General features: G+C 42.3%; 1 protein-coding gene across 1 annotated transcript in view; it reads left to right on the top strand.

The window, feature by feature from the left end:
• Nucleotides 1-17452, top strand: part of SYNE1 (spectrin repeat containing nuclear envelope protein 1) — a 1478055-nt gene that overhangs the window by 310945 nt on the left and 1149658 nt on the right. Inside the window, exons 9-10 of the mRNA XM_069234720.1 lie at nucleotides 5904-6100; nucleotides 10480-10589. Coding sequence (XP_069090821.1) covers nucleotides 5904-6100; nucleotides 10480-10589 — 307 coding nt within the window. The remainder of the gene's footprint in view (nucleotides 1-5903; nucleotides 6101-10479; nucleotides 10590-17452) is intronic.

Raw genomic sequence — 17452 nt, 5'->3', positions numbered from 1 at the left:
TTAAGGAGCTTTTTCGTTGATTCTGTATGTTTGAGGACTTTCACCATATTTCCAAGTGTAGTGGACACAACGTTGATTGTAGAACAGGTGTTGGAGTTTTGAAATGTTTTTCTTCCCAACGTTGATTCTTTCTCTGAGTTGTTGGAGTTTGTTTTTCAAAAGAAACATGTCCTAGTTGATAATTGATTAACTTATTGTGATGAAAGATACTTTTTTGTGAGTATAGCTTCATGATGTAAGTGATAAAGTGATAAGGGAACTATTCCCTGGCCACCACAATGATATGCTTAGCACAGAACAACTTATCGGGTGTCTAACTCTTTAAAATATTTTAATTTATTCTTTTAGAACTATATTCTTCCCTGTTTCATTTTTAATCAGAAATAAACTTTGTCAGTGATGTTTTAGATTAGCGTTCCAGTTCTAGCTGCTCATGCCTAAATACCAAAGTGATCGTGTCTTGCAGTTCTTAAGTTGTTCTGGGATGAAGTGTGCTTTTCATGTCAGACACTATCAGTTCAATGTTGCGTGCTTCATTTTCTTTTGTTGTTTTTGTTATTTGTTTTTGCTTCTCACCCTGTTGCTTCTCTTTGGTCAAGAATTAGAAATGTGGGGGGTTCCTTTGCATATCAGAGTCAACAGGGAGACAGGGACTAGGGAGACATTGAACTGAAAACCCCATTAAAGAATCTGAAGTATCTCAAACAGCATTGTGCACTTTTTGCTGAAGGCTAACAAAAGTCACGTGGATGGTCACTGGACATGTAGCAAAGTGGAGGCCCAAAGTCATTCCAAAAAATGACAGATAGCTCTATCATGACTGGCGATCATGATCATGACTGATGAAGACCCTGCACATGCAAGCCGTGGTATAGTTTATACTGAAATGGATTATAAAGTAAGGTTGCAAAATCTGCTGAACTGCCCTATCCTTTGGAGCATCACCAGAGCAAAAACCCTCATGCATCAAATCATAGCACTTACATGGTCAGGGGAATGATGAATGAATGCCATCTAGAGAGAAAACTCTCAAATTACTGACATCAGTTTGCCCTTGTGAAATAAAGCACTGCAACACCAAGGAATCGGCGATTGCTGTGCTATAGTAAAACACTTAGACCCAAATTTAAGAAAAGTGGCACTGTATGATATGCAGCGCCACTTTTCTTGCACCTCTTAGCACCACCATGTGTGAGGTGTGTTAAACATACAGCACGCCATGGCGCAGGTTAGGGACAATAGTGTCAACATTTGTAACGCTATTGTTGTATTTTGCAGGATTAGTACCAAAAATATTGCCGCTAATCCTGCCAAGTACATGGAGGGCCTTTTTAAATAATGGTGTGCCTCCTTTTAACTCCTGCTCTGCACAGGTGTAACAAAATGCAACAAAGAATGGTGCAGTGGAATCTTTCAGATTCCCCTTCGCCATTTTTGCAGTCCCCCCAATGAGGGAACGCTCTCCTTGTATACATTATGCCTGGTGCAGACATAATGTGGCGTAAGGGGTTACAAAGTGGCGCAACGCATGCATTGCACCACTTTGTAAATCTGGCACTGGGCATTTGGACTTGTTGAGCCTAGTGTCATTAAAAATTACGCTAATGTGACGCAAGGAGGCGCTAGGCCCGCTTAAATTTGTGCCTTAATATATCATGATACTTCACTCTTACAATGAGCAATAGAAAAACAAGAATGCTTACCTTAAAGTACAAGTGAAAGTATTTAAAAATTCTAAGGATACACAAGGAAAACTAATTTAAACATTTATGTTCATCAACTTATCCACGTGCTGTTCTGAATGCAGGAGAAGGTTTATGAAGTACAAGGTACTACAAATAAACCAATTGAGCATTTGCCAGCTTCAGGGTGCAGCACAACAGTGTCAATTCATATAATGTAATAATATGTGAAATGAAGACTACACGTAGTAATTAGGTCATGCCATGTTCTTCATCTCCGATGACGTCCAATTGTGTGTACATAGTTGGACACGCAGAATGGTCTGATGTCTGGGTGTAGTGTTTAGGTTTAGCACGCAGCAAATACTTAGACTGAAATGTTTCCTTTTCGGGTAATAATTCTTGCCTTCTCATAACACAGGACAAATATAGCAATCCTGGTTCAGTGACATCAAACTCACTTACTCACTTGACTTTAGGTATCCAAAATGAGAAATCAAACCCCAACAAAAAAACACTAACTGAGCCCTTTAGCATACTGTATGAGATACCTCATTCACTATTTTGGGGATCCCAGTTAGACAGAAAATTGCAGATGGCAGAGATCCTCAAGGTTAGCAGGCCTTACTCATTTAGTAAGCATAGAGTGGACAGATGTTCTAATGATGCCCTTCTTTTGGATAGCATGGAAAAATCATGTTATACATGTGTAAATAAAACAAGCGTTGGCAAAGCCAGTAGGTCTTACTTTTGTGATCTATTGGCTTTGCCAGTGGTTTTTAGTCAGACTGCAAGGCATATGGACACGCAGGCCAATTAGGAGGCAGAAAGAAGAGTGACAATGAAGCCAAAGAATGATAAGCAATGGACGGGCTCCAATCCCTTTATTGTAAACAATAAATATTAGTAATAATATAAATATTGTAAACCCTCCACAGTGACAGCGTATGTGCTGTCAGCAGGTGAGACTTAAAAGAATGGAGCGAGGCTGAAGGGATGAAATAAGAGGTCCCTCATATAAGGATCACACTGCAGATCTAACTGTACAAACCTTCGGCTAATGTTTTCCCAAGTATTGTGTTTTTAGTTTTCTCTCAGACAAACAATAATATAACGCATACAAATGTTTTTTTCAAGCTATATTACAGAACAGAACGATGACATCATGCTTATTAGCCTAAAATCAGACCATACATTTCTGTCATTCACTTTGGTTAGGAATTGCAAATTTCTAATTGGGCTTTTGTTCAAAAGTATTGCAAAAAAACAAAGGTATATTTGGAATATTTATTGACCAAATTATGATTTGTTTTCCTGGCACTGAACTAAGAAAATCAATGCTTTGCATATCGATGTGATTGAATGTATTGTTACTAAATAATACATTCGACCTGATGTCACTAATCTTATAACGTTTCGACTGTACAGGAAGAGAACAGCACAGAGGTAAGTGGAGGCTAGATTAGCTTTACCTATAACTGCTCAATATTGTCATTGTTTGCTAACAGCAACACAATTTTAGAATATTTATAACAAACACACACTTTTTGCCTATTGCTTGTATGTGGCAATGCTCTAACGTGGACTAACATAGGCCTTGTTCTGCAATCTTGCAATGCAAAAATGTTTCTACAGCTATCACATTCTAACCTTTTACTTGTCTTGGTCTATCTTAAATACCTTGCTCTTTATGTATGTTAACGAGGCACGAAAGAATGTGTGTGTGTGTTTTTGTGTGTACATTATGTTTCCAAGATGTGAACGCATTCATATATCTAAGGGGAGGCCTGTGGGATGCTTCTAAGGGAAACTATCATACACAACAAATACAGGAGCATACTTATGAGCCCCTAGCACCACTGGAGCGTCACTTTACATGACGCTTCAGTGGCACTAACCTCTGCTCCATATTTACAAGGAGGTGTAACGCCAATTTTTGTGGAGTTAGACCTCCTTGTAAATATGGCCCATCCGACGCGGTTATCTGGGCCAGAGGGGCGAGCAATGGATGTTGCTGTGGGCGTGCCTCAGCAGCACCCATAGAATTTTCACACTGCCTCAGATGTACAAGATTTCGTTAACCTGAGGCAGTGCCAAAATCTAACGCCACCACCAGGGGTGTCGTTAGCAAGGCACAACAAGGAGGAATACTTCTATTCCTCCTTGTTTTTTGCTTTTTCTATGTGTGCTGCATTCTGCAGCACACATAGAAATAGCAAAATGCCAGAAATTATTGTTGATGCGCATGAAGGTGTCCCTTCCTGCACATAAACAATCATTTGAAAATGATGCTGTGGCACTTCTGTGTGTGCTGCATTTTGCAGCACACATAAAAGTGCCAAAGCGCCATTAGTGATTGTTTATGTGCGGGAAGGAACACCTTCCTGAACATAAACAATCACACTCCTCAATGCAGGCATCTTTGCACTATGGAGCAAAGATGCCTTCGTTGGCGCTGGCAGCTAAATTTAACAACAGCGCAGGGGACAATACAGTGGTGCGCCGTATTCACTTAAATATGGCGCATCCCTGCTTTGTGAAAATGATTGAGCGCGGCGCTGCCAATTTTGGCGCAGTGTCGCCTTCCTTCATTTTCCCATAAATATGGGCCACAGTATTCAGGGGTTTAATGCACAGTATTGTAGAATCATCTACAAATAGAAAAGGCTGTAAATCACAACTGTGTGCATGATCGATTTTTTAACTAAATAAAAAATGGCTCTGGTGAGTCTAACTTAATCTATAGGACATCTGTTTGACCGTTATCAGGCAGCTGGTGATTTTAATGGAAAATATGGAATAAAATATATTTTAATATGTATATAATATAAGTATTAATGCAATGTCTGTGAGTTATTTCTAAAAACATGACCTTAGTCTTGGCTCTGTACAGATATGGAATGAATAAAGTAGCGCTGTCTAGAACACATACATTAACTCTGTAATTCAGATCATGTACTAGCACTTAAATGCTCACTGTGGTGGGTCCTTTTATTGCTGGGCTAGAGGTTCAGACCCCTGCTTCTGCAGGAGTCAGAGTTCCACGTAATGCAGAGTTTACCCACCGTTAATTACCAGGTGCGATAAACTTGGTACATTTAATTAAATTTCAGAAGGTCAAACCTATCGGATTTAACAGGGGAAGGAATATGGTATTTACAGTGACGTGCGAATTTTGGTCCAGTAAGCCCCAAAATCGTCATGTTATTCCCCAGACACTCGGAGTAGATGAAATGTATTGTCCCAATAAATTCCAACCCACAGAGAGGTGAATGTAATCAGGTGGTGCAAACAGCACATGCTCCACGGAGACACTGTAGTGTATGTACTCTAAACAGCTACATATCATTGAACACATACACATGATCCCTTTCTCCTGCTGCAGACACATGTGTAATGGTATCATGATATTGCAATAGTAGCACAGAAATTTGGATTTGTGCCTATTCTGCAATAGTCCTGGAAGTGCATCTGTTTCATGCATAATTTGAGCTTCAGTAATGTACAGACGTCTGATGCCCACTGTGCTCAATAAAAACCTGCAGATGCCACTTTGTGGTTTGCACTTACCCCAACTCTCCATTTTGTTCAGTTAGCCTCGAGAACATTCTGTGATCTCCTAAATGCCTTGGGTTAATGCTGTTGGTATTTACAGCCCCTCCCTATCTTAGGACGCGTGGGTTGCCGATTTAGGTGGGAGGCCAGTCATTGAAGGAAATGTACTGTTGTGTTAGTTGTGTATAGCACAGTGGTTTGTTATGCCAGTCGCAGGCCGCTCAATGATGAGCAGGCGTACATAGCAGAAATGCTAAGCTTTGTAACTTCTCACCAACAGATTTGCTGGTAGCAAACAGATATTTTGGCTGATTTCTATGACCTTGCCTTATATGCATTATTTTTTAATAAAACATCTGAAATGTGGCAGCTTAATACCACTTTCATACCAAATGTGAAGATGCTACCAAACAAATGTGTTATTGTGAAGATGCTACCAAAAGAATGTGTTTTTGTAAAGATGTTACCAAACAAATGTGTTGCTTTGTTTATGTTCCAGCTATTACTAAACAGTAGTTTATTCAGTCAGTAGTTGTCCATAAGTTTGCTTGGTTAAGTGATTCATGCATTGGGTTCAGTGTGTAACAATCCCCATTTTTCAACCATTTTCTGAATCCTTTCCCTTTTGGGTTAAATTCACTTTGCACCTTTCTATCATATTTCAAGGAGAGTTGGGATTGAAGTGAGAGATTTCGGGGCAAGCTGGAGGGATGGCATTGCCTTTCATTCAGTCATCTTTGCCATACGCCCAGATTTGGTGGACATGGAGAGGCTGAGAGGCAGACCAAACCGAGTAAACCTGGAGGAAGCCTTTGCAATCGCAGAAACACAACTTGGGATTCCAAGGCTGCTTGAGCCTGAAGGTAAATTGTCGTTATTAATCTACATTATTTACTCTGTGCAACCATGTGCTTGCTTTTTTGTTGATCAAAAAGGTCTTTGTCAAGTAGACAAACATTTCCACCTATGTCGTGAGACTCATGTTCTGGATTTCCCAATTACATAATATAACTGAAGACTCAAAGAGATTACTTAATCCAACTCTGGTGACAGCCGCAGTTGTAAGATGACTGATGTCTTAAGTAGTTGAAGAGCTGGAGCAGTCCTATTTTACCATCATGGAAAGTGGTACATGCTTGCTTGTCACAGGAACTTTCAAGACATGTGCTGTTTTTGGTTGGAAATATAGCAGTGCATGTTTATATACGTAAAAGAAACTACTAAACAGAACACATAGCATACACAAAGCAAAGCACCGCAATTAAAACATAACATAGCAAATCACAACAAACCAGAAAAAAACAGAATACAACACAAAACAACTGCAGTACAACAAAACAAAATCACATTGAAGTAATGTAGCACAAAAGACATCGCCACAAAAAAGCAATAGAATACATTACCCGCACAACAAAGTACCGCTCAGCAAATGTGTACAAACTTAATTGTCACACATTACCACCACTAGTGTAATGTTGACATAACATTGTGGTAAGAGGTGCATAGAGCATACACTACTTTATTAGCTCCAGTAAAAATTGTTTTGTGATTTGCCTCATCCGTCTAAAATTCAGCATACAATTGGTGAGATTGCAGTTGAGCAATAGAGAAGTTCACAGTACTCTAACTGAAAGCTTGTCTTCCTATTTCTTTTGAAGTTTAAGTTCAGAATGTTTTTGAACTAAAGTAAAGCAGCTTCTTTTAAAAAATGTGGATAAATAAATGCTTTATTTTTTGGAGGTGTAAACAGAAGAGCCACGAATGAACTGTGTGTAGTTTTAGTTGTTTTGACTACTTCAACAAAGGAGACATGCAAATGCCTTATTATGAGCTACCATGCCAAGAAGTAAGTACTGCTGGGGTAAAAATCTACTGGTGTAAGTGAAACTGGGCACCCCCAACATTCCCTAGGAGGACCTGGGTATACCAGAGAATTGTGACAGCACTATTTCTCAAGGATTAATTCATACAATCAGAAAAAGTTATTCTATGATATGTGGTATTACAACGCTTAACAGATTTAACACCACTTATATCAGTATAATATAGATGTAATACCACATATCAGAGGATATTTTTCTTTGTTTTATGACTAAATCCTTCAAAAACTCCATTCTCGCAATTCTTGGGCAAGAATCTGCTGCTGTTTGTACTTATTACTTCCATCTAGAAATGATAAGTGAAGGTGGGAGCAGCGTCAGGGACTTTGTAGTAAAAAGTTATCTGAATGCATACACTATCTTTAGTGGCTGTTGATTCTTGGTATTGACATATTTAAGATTGTCCTAATCTTTATCTTATTTTCATTAGAAATTTTACTAGGTGGCAGATTTTCACCAGTAAACATAATTGCTAGTAGTAATGCAAGTTCCACTCATAACATTCAGTGATTATTTCACCACTAACAGTAATCCAGCAGAATTTTCTGCTTCGCTAACACACAATGGCCCTCATTACGACCCTGGCGGTATAGAACCGCCAGGGCCGCGGGACGCGGTGGCACCGCCGACAGGCCGGCGGTGCCCCGCGGGGCATTCTGACCGCGGCGGCTTAGCCGCGGTCAGTAAAGGGAAACCGGCGGTCTCCCGCCGGTTTCCCGCTGCCCCCAGGAATCCTCCAAGCTGCTGCGCCGGCTTGGGGATTCCGACTCCCCCTCCCGCCATCCAGTTCCTGGCGGTTCTCCCGCCGGGAACCGGATGGCGGGAGGGGGAGTCTCGGGGCCCCTGGGGGCCCCTGCAGTGCCCATGCCAATGGCATGGGCACTGCAGGGGCCCCCGTAAGAGGGCCCCTACAAGTATTTCACTGTCTGCTTGGCAGACAGTGAAATACGCGACGGGTGCAAATGCACCCGTCGCACCTTCCCACTCCGCCGGCTCGATTACGAGCCGGCATCCTCGTGGGAAGGTCGTTTTCCCCTGGGCTGGCGGGCGGCCTTTTGGCGGCCGCCCGCCAGCCCAGGGGAAAACTTGAAATACCCGCCGCGGTCTTTTGACCGCGGCGCGGTATTTTGGATGGCGGAATTCTGGCGGGCGGCCTCCGCCGCCCGCCAGAATCAGAATGAGGGCCAATATTTTGTCCAAGTGTGGAATTTTGCTGCCTGTTCACTAACTACCCTTTAAATAATGACCAGTATTTAACCACTGAAGGTTCTACTAACCATACCACATACTATGTCCCTCTCCAAAGTCCATTTTTTATAAAGCTGCCAGTAGGTCAGTAAAATGACTTACATTAATAACGTTTTTTCGTGAAATGTGGTTAGCAGCCTCCCACTGGCCCGAAGTAAGTGGACTGTAGTTGACAGTTTTGCTTCTGGCCTGACACACGGATAGACAAAGTTTTTGTCAAACATCACCGTTCACATTCATCCACAGAGTCCTACTTCGATTCAGTTTCAACTTTGGTCCATCATGAATCTGCAGGCTTTTACTTGAAAGAACGCCTCTCCACAGAATGTATCCACTGTAGGTAGAATCACCAATTCTCTATTCACAAATGCACCAACAATGCCAATCATTAGGTTAATAATCATATAATCTTTATTCAGTTTTGACAAATTAAAACCATAATAGACAACAACAATGAGTAAGACCTGTATATTTTAAAATGTAAGATTATTAAAAATATGATAATTATGTCAAAGGGTAGGTGAGTCCAAGAGTAGCTGCAGTGCAACCATGGAGAATGTCACATTGCTTGATAAAAATCAGGTAATGAAGGAACAGTCATTCTTGAGGTGTAAAGGATTTAGCAACAGATTTACCATTTAAAAATAATGAAACCTTTTAGGCCACGCACTGCGGACCATGAATTGATATAGAAACTTTAGTAGGTTTATTACAAATTAGTAATCACTACAGTATATGCACAGATTAGAAACAAATTGTAAAGATACAGAATCAGAACCTGCAAGCTGAAATACCAGAATAAATTCAATCTCAATAGCATAAGGCATACAGAAATAACAGTCACAGCAATACAGATGTTAAAGAACAAAAACTGAAATTCCTTAAAGGAATTCAGATTCCTCCTTCTTATCATCTAGCTCAGGTTCTAACTAAAATGGGAGAATTCAAGATAAAGGTCTCTAGGGGGTTGGGAATGAAGCAGAGCAGGTGTTGGCATCAGAAATACTAGAGTAGAAGTATTTACAAGAAAGGAACTAGTGTTAGCATGAAGCTGTGCACTATAAGAGTAGAAAGGGTATGAAGAAGTCTGCACCTTTCCAAGTCCAAATAATCTAGACATGGAATTGTTTATTCAATCCCAGGCCTAAATCAATTTTATTCGCCAGGTTTGCCAATCAGTTAAATCGGGTCCTGTGCCCTACCACCCAAGAAAAACAGTTGTTTGAACACCAAGCCAGTCGTGAGTGGATGGAGCAGTATCTCATCTGGGGACGCCGCTCTGCCCCGCTCATAATTGGGCCCATAGTGCGATTCGGAGGGAGGTAGGCCAATGAGCATTTGGCGAGTATCTCTGGTTCTGGTTGTGATGGGACAGCCCCTGTTAAGATCCAAGATTTGATACGCTTCATTGACAACCTTTTCTAACTTTGGCACCCAAATAAACTATGTTTAAGATGAAAGTTCTAAAAAATAGGGATCTCTCAGTTTGCACCTAACTTATTGAAGGCCGGTATAAAATAAACAAATAATTTGTAGTTTTTATATTAAACTTATAGAGTGCTCTGCTATATACGTAGACAGTGTATACCATTACAAGCCTCCTTTCATACATCTATTTCACAAACTGACCACGTCCTCCCTTTTTCTTAACGTTCTCACGCAGTTGCTTTCCATATAAAGTAGATGGATATAAATGTGTAACAAATTCAAGGTAAAAAGAAAAGGGCCGAGAAGATGGTGTCTAGTGAAGTCATAAATAGAATGGCTAGGGTAATAGTCTAGCATAGGCCCAGGATGTCTGAATCCATGCTAAACATTCTAATTAGAGGTATTGATACAAAAAGAATATATTTGAGGCTTATTTACAGAAATAGCCGTTATCCTGAAAATTTGACATGGATCCGACCCTCCTTAATATACACTGCACAAGCCTGATATGGGGAGACACATCAACAAGATGCCTGTTTGTATAGCACACATTTTACATTTTGCTGAAAGTATTGTATAGTTATGTTCCACTACAGGTTCTCTTTTTGCATGATTTAGCAAAATACTACTTTTCTGTGGCTCATTGTTTTAAGTGTTTGTTTATCGAGTGCTCCATTCCTTTTCAGATGTGGATGTGGATAAGCCAGACGAAAAGTCTATTATGACCTATGTGGCACAGTTCCTGAAACTCTATCCTGATCCGCATCATTCCGCTAGTGGTGGACAAGAAGACGAAGTGAGTTTCCAGAGGCTTTTCTTTCCCTTTATTTTGGTTTCAGATCTTGGTTACATACTTTCAGGGATATTTTGAAACCTAGAAAATGCAATACCTTCCTGTAGTTCTTGACGTGTGGGATGGCAAAAAAATTAAAATTTGTAAAAATGGTCAGGACCTTCGAAAAGACCCCTTACAGATCTTTTACCAAAAGGTGTGTCTAGATATTTGTCTTATGGAAATTCCATCTATGAATCAGAACAATTCAATTAAAATGAATCTAGACTTTACCAAACACCTATTTTGTAGTAAGAACCTTTAGGAGATGTCATTTTCTTGTCAGTTTCTAACCTATGATGGAAGAAAACAGAGTGAATCGTGCTCATACTTTGATGGCACTGAAAATGTGTTTTCAATAATTTAACAAGTTCTCAGAATTGCAGTTGCCACATTATCACTTTCTTTCCAAAAGACACCCCAAAAAATGCCTTTGCTGCATTTATCGGTTGGTTCCGCAGGTCTTGTTTAGTACTTCCCAACATCGTAGGATTTAAAATGCAGGCATCAAATTATTTTTTTGTTGGTTTGTTAAACCTTTTGCTTCCACAGATAATAAAGACAGACACAGGAGGTCATTTAGAGGTTGTCGGATGCAAGACATCCACCAGAAAATGACAGATGTCCAGTCTTCTAACCTTGCTGTTCCAGTACCCCATTTAGATCTGGAAGAACTCTGGATTTCTGAAGGCAGAGCAGCTGGCTCCGCTGACGGAAACTCTTGACCTGATGGCATCACCCCTGGGCTGCCATGTCACAAGGATATTCATCAAACACTATTTATGAAAAAATAACTCACAATGCATGGCCTCCCCACTCTCTTCAGCCCCAACTCTCCCCTCTATCCCCTTCTCCGCTTTAAAGAAAAAAAGCCTTTCTAGAATTAGAAAAGTAAATGCCGAATGGACCAAAAACATGACACACTGCAAAAAGGGTACCTTTGCTCTCTGGGTTTGCATAACCCACAGAGTAAAACATGTATAAACATTACCCACAACTTTTCGTAATAAAATTATTGATCACATTTGTCTGGATGTCTGCTTGAAAAACTCTGTCTACTGTGTTAGCTATTAATCAATCAATCAATCAAACAAGGATTTATAGAGCGCACTAATCACCCGTTAGGATCTCAAGGCGCTTGGGGGGGAGCTACTGGTCGTAGAGCCATGTCTTGAGGCTTTTCCTGAAAGTCAAGAGGTCTTGGGTCTGGCGAAGGTGGAGCGGTAGGGAGTTCCAGGTCTTGGCGGCTAGGTGAGAGAAAGATCTTCCTCCGGCGGCGGATGCGGGGGATGGAGGCGAGGGCGAGGCTGGTGGAGCGAAGATTGCGGGTGGGGGTGTGGAAGGTGAGTCTGTCGTTGAGGTAGGCTGGGCCTGTGTTGTGGAGGGCCTTGTGTGCGTGGATGAGGAGTTGGAAGGTGCTCCTCTTTGACACTGGTAGCCAGTAAAGGTCTCTGAGGTGGGGGGAAATGTGGTCACGGCGTGGGATGTCCAGAATGAGGCGGGCGGATGCGTTCTGGATTCTTTGCAGTTTTGTTAGGATTTTGGTTGTTATTCCTGCATATAGGGTGTTTCCGTAGTCCAATCAGCTGCTGACCAGGGCGTGGGTGACAGTTTTCCTGGTTTTGACGGGAATCCACATGAAGATTTTGCGGAGCATGCGGAGAGTGTTGTAGCAGGAAGAGGAGATGGCATTGACCTGCTGAGTCATGCTGAGTGTGGAGTCAAAGATGAAGCCTAGGTTGCGTGCGTGGGTGGTGGGTGAGGGTGCGGTTCCTAGGGAGGTGGGCCACCAGGAGTCATTCCAAGTTGAGGGGTTGGTGCCAAAGATGAGGATTTCTGTCTTGTCTGTGTTTAACTTGAGGTGGCTTGATTCCATCCAGCTGGCGATGGCGTGAAGTCCATTGTGGAGGTTGTTCTTTGCAGTTGTAGGGTCTTTCGTGAGGGAGAGGATGAGTTGAGTGTCGTCTGCGTAGGAAACTATGTTGATGTGGTGGGTTCGTGCGATGTTGGCGAGGGGGGCCATGTAAACGTTGAAGAGCGTGGGGCTGAGCGAAGATCCTTGGGGAACTCCACAGATGATTCTGGAAGCTTCTGACAGGAACGGTGGGAGGTGGACTCTCTGGGTTCTGCCTGAGAGAAATGACGAGATCCAGTCGAGTGCCTTGTCGCGGATTCCAGCGTTGTGTAGGCGTGTGCGGAGAGTGTGATGACATACCGTGTCGAAAGCTCCGGAGAGGTCCCGGAGGATGAGTGCTGCTGTTTCTCCTTTATCGAGCATGGTCCTAATGTCGTCTGTGGCAGCAATGAGTGCAGTCTCAGTGCTGTGGTTTCTGTGGAATCCGGATTGGGAGGTGTCGAGTACCTTGCTGTCTTCCAGGAACCGGGATAGTTGGCTGTTTACAATTTTTCAATGACCTTGGCTGGGAAGGGGAGGAGGGGGATCGGCCGGTAGTTCTTGGGGTCATCTGGGTCTGCTTTTGGTTTCTTTAGCAGGGCGTTGATTTCTGCGTGCTTCCATCTTTCTGGGAAGGTGGCTGACTCGAAGGAGCTGTTGATGGTTTTGCAGAGGTGGGGGGCGATGATGATGTTTGCCTTATTGAAGATATGGTGTGGGCAGGGGTCCGATGGTGATCCGGAGTGGATGAAGGCCATGGTGGTGGCGGTGTCCTCTATGTTGACGGGGGTCCAGGTGTGGATGAGGTGGGTGTTGCTTGGAGCGTTGGGTTCTTGGGTGTTTGTAGTCAGCTGGTGGGTCTGGGGTTTGAAGCTATTGTGGATTTCTTCTATCTTTCGATGGAAGTGGGTTGCCAGTGAGTTGCAGAACTCCTGTGATGGCAGGGGTTCGTTGGAGCAGGTCCTGGGGGTGGAGAGCTCATTGACGATGCCGAAGAGCTCTTTACTGTCGCGTGGGCTCTCATTATTCTAAATGAGACTACTGGATTTCTAGGTAGCAGGATCGATAACGGTGTGGGGGACTGAGTCTGACCCACGTGTAAAGAACTCTGTCACCCTAAATCCGTTTTTTGCTCCGGCTAACTAGCAGTGCCTCATTTCTCCCATGTGGAAGGAATGATTTGGCAGCCGAGCGCATGACATCTTTGGAACTTCTCAGGGAAGTCTTGGTTACTCAGATCCAAACCAACTCTCTTATTTCCAATATGATCTCATATACAAATGACAAAGACAGTATAAGTTTTATATAATGTTTTAATAAAACGACTGTATTTTAGATATTAAGGCGTGAGCCGCAATAACCAGAACGATACAACACAGTAGGATTGTAATAGTTACCAGGAGAGTAAAACATAAAAACAAAGCTATCATATTGTCAAACAGTTTCTACTCTCCCTCTGCTTGTTTTATCTAGAGCACAGCATGTTAAGCTTCTAGCTTGCCTATTAGAATCACTGTGGAGACATCAGCCCTCATACCTGAGCAAAGACCTGTGATCTTGGTTCAGCATCTGCAACGAGGCATCAGCGTCAAGTTGTGGTTCCCTGGTCGGAATCTCCCTCTCCCGTGTATTGGGACAAGGAAGTGATTTTATAACTAACATGTCATCGTGATCACAAACTGTCCCTACGCAGGAATGCCAAGTCTAAACTCTTACCACGTCTATCGGCAATGTACCAGACTGTATCCTTGACTGAAGCACAGAGTAAATATGTTATGGAGAACTCCAGTGCTGAAGTAGGCAAAACAGTGTGATATGAATAAAAAACAACACCGTAGAACTGGCTATTTGAAAAATAACAGTACGAAGCCTAATAAAAAGCATGCAGAGCAAAGTACACAGAGGCTCTAAGCTGTCAGCAAATGAATAAAATATATTCAGGGCAAAAGTGCACAAAGGCCTAAAGCCTGAAGCTAAAGCGCAATGAATACGTAAAACTAACCACACTACACCCTCCCCTTGTCGGTAGCAAGTGGTTCCAATAATATAAAAGGATGCCCTAAATATAAACAATACCTAAAAAAAATTATTTCGACAAGGTGAGAAGACAACAAAGTCATAAATTTAGGTAACATGTGATCATAAAGCCAAATTCAATATAGTGTCAATTTCGTAAAAAAATCCAATCGTCAGATAGAAGCAATAGAACGCAGGAGTTCCTCCACTTCGATATATGTCAATATCGGAAGATCCACGCCACAAAGTACCATGGAGCAGGTGTGATCCAAAGCCCCAAAACCATTCAGGGCGGCACCCCGTGCAGGGCCTATGAAAGAGACAATACCATCTTCCTCCAGGAAGGGAATCTCATAAACTGCCTCACGAAGCAAACGTATCCGTAGTGCACAAGTCTGGGAATGAGCCCTAATCGGGAACATCAACAGATCAGTATCGACCATTGGAGGGCGCTGCAATGAGAGACAGAGAGCCAGTGTATGTTCAAACGAGCACCAAAGGCATCGAAACACGGGTTGCACACAATCCAAAACCGGTCTGAATGACAGAGACCAGTCGCACTCCAAATGTCCCAGGAGTGTCGCTCCAAAATGCTGCATCATGCGTTCACGACACAGCTGCGCTGATGGGAGCAGCAATACAGGATCTCGTCGTGACGGGACAGCCATTGTGAAAAAATAGCAACAACAGCAAGACTCCAGCCAATAAAGCCAAAGTAATCGGGAAACCCCAAAAATGCTTCCGAAAATAGAATGTATAGCCGAAGGTATCAAACCGAATATGGAAGAGAAGGTATGAGCAAAACCAACACCAACGACTTTGAAAAAATGTGCAATACCAGCAGTGCTGGATGCATTAAATATACGTCCCACAAGTTCACCGAAGTGATTTGGAAAGTTAGTATTCAAAAGGGACTGTATCTCCGCCGATGACCTTGCCACCTGAAGTGCGTAGGTTTCGCTAGCAGATGTAAGGGCCACATGCTTTTGAAACAATAAAGCTTTTAGCCGACTCAACTTGTCGAAATCAACCTTGGAAGTAGCAATATGAGGCCAGATGTCCGCTACCTCCCTAAATTGAGTGGGGGGAAACAACACATTCCCGCAGCACGTAACGGCCTTGTTGACAACGACGATGTAAACTATTCCGGCACGCATGCCACAGCAGCGTTCGCTGTTAAGAACAATGTAACTGCCGTTAGAAAGCACCTGGAAAGTGTTTTTAATAACCGGGACTGGAACTCCCTTCAGATAACAAGCTAAGTTAGCAATCGAAGCGTTACACGCCCCGTGCAAGGACAGCTGTTTACAAACCATTGAATGGCTGACAGAAGCTTCGCATTCGCTGCCGCTAAGAAAAACCTCCTTCAAACCATTAACACATCTGTACTGAAAGGGAAGGTCCCACACCTCGTATATGTAACTGTCTCCCAATAGTTCATATCTACCCACCGGAATGTGCTTCAAACACGAAGTAAATTGCAAAGTAGAGATAGGCAAATTAATAACCCCATGGATCAACCATTCAGCTGACAGAATCTCAGCTACCGTGAAAGGCAGTTTCTCTAATTTCTCAATATTTAACATAACATATGTCGCATCCTTTTTAGCCATCAGTTGTTGTTGACGAGTCAAATTAAAAGAGATAAAGATCTCTCTGGCACGAACGTGCTGCCATGGAACGCGACCTGCCTTCAAGGTCTGAAGAGTCCAACCCAGCTGCATGATGGACCGCGTCTGACTCTGCCCATGATATAAAGAAGACATGTCCGATTTAATAATGTCAATGGCAGAGGAAACAATGCTGTCAATCGTGTAAACACGTTCAGAAAGGGTATGCATGCCATTATCAACAACAGACAAAGTCTGCATCAGATTTTCTTGATCAATCTGCCTCAACCGGGCTGCAGCCTCTTGTTGTGAAAGCTTCCAAATCTCATTATAAACCTCGTATAAGAACCTTTTCTTCCGTGGTACTTTGGGACCTAACAAAAAATCTTGCAAATCAGTATTATTAGACAGTTACATGAGATGTGACTTAACTGCATCCAGCGTGGATGACTTCAACCATTGCTGACAAAGCTTCCCCACACTGTATGTAGTTATAATATCAGCATGTTCTGGTGAAACGTAACGAGGGTCTGCCCTACTAGTCCTGAACCCCCCTGAAGAGGTGACAAAACGTTGATGACACATATTAGTGTCTACAGGCCATAATAACCACCCGCCTGGATGTAACGATGAAGTGTTAAGCGTACCATTCTGGACCCAATGTGTAAAGTCACTGAAAGTAGCATTCACATAGTGCTGCCAATTTTTTTATTTAGAAGGGACAGGTATACTAGGCAAAGTCAACTCCCTAATCGTCGCTAAGCCCAAACAGCTAGTCTGTTGTACTGTGTCATTGAGGAAAATCATCTGCACAGGGATAATACATGCTCTAAATAACGTGTGCCTGCCTTGCATTTGCCAATTTTTCGTACCCCAAACACTTTTCAAGTCAACAGTTTTGCACCAGTGTTCATATCCCTCGACCGACAGTTTAGATACAAACAAAGTGGAATACAGTAATTTAGTATCGGTCAATAACATTTGCTTATCAGAATACGGTGTAACTTTAAAATAGTAGGACCTAGCATCACATTGATCATGCCCAGCAAAATATGCAAATTTTTCATAATACGTTTTTGAACTCCCTTGTGGAGGAGTCGAGCAATGTTCCCATTGCACATAATTAAACATGGGCTTAGGGCTACTAGCTTTATGAATAAAGTGGTGTCCATAATAGTTGTAACAAAACATGTCACCATGATTATCTCTAAACTGGTAAGCATCTTCATCGTCATAGACAGTATAATATTGCAAATCCGTTAGCATAGAATCTACTGTCTTCACATCCCAATCATCAGAAACAATGC

The sequence above is a fragment of the Pleurodeles waltl genome, chromosome 5, assembly GCF_031143425.1.
Source record: "Pleurodeles waltl isolate 20211129_DDA chromosome 5, aPleWal1.hap1.20221129, whole genome shotgun sequence".
NCBI lineage: Eukaryota > Metazoa > Chordata > Amphibia > Caudata > Salamandridae > Pleurodeles > Pleurodeles waltl.
The sequence above is the reverse complement of the archived record's forward strand: the minus strand, read 5'-3'. Positions and strand labels throughout refer to the sequence as shown.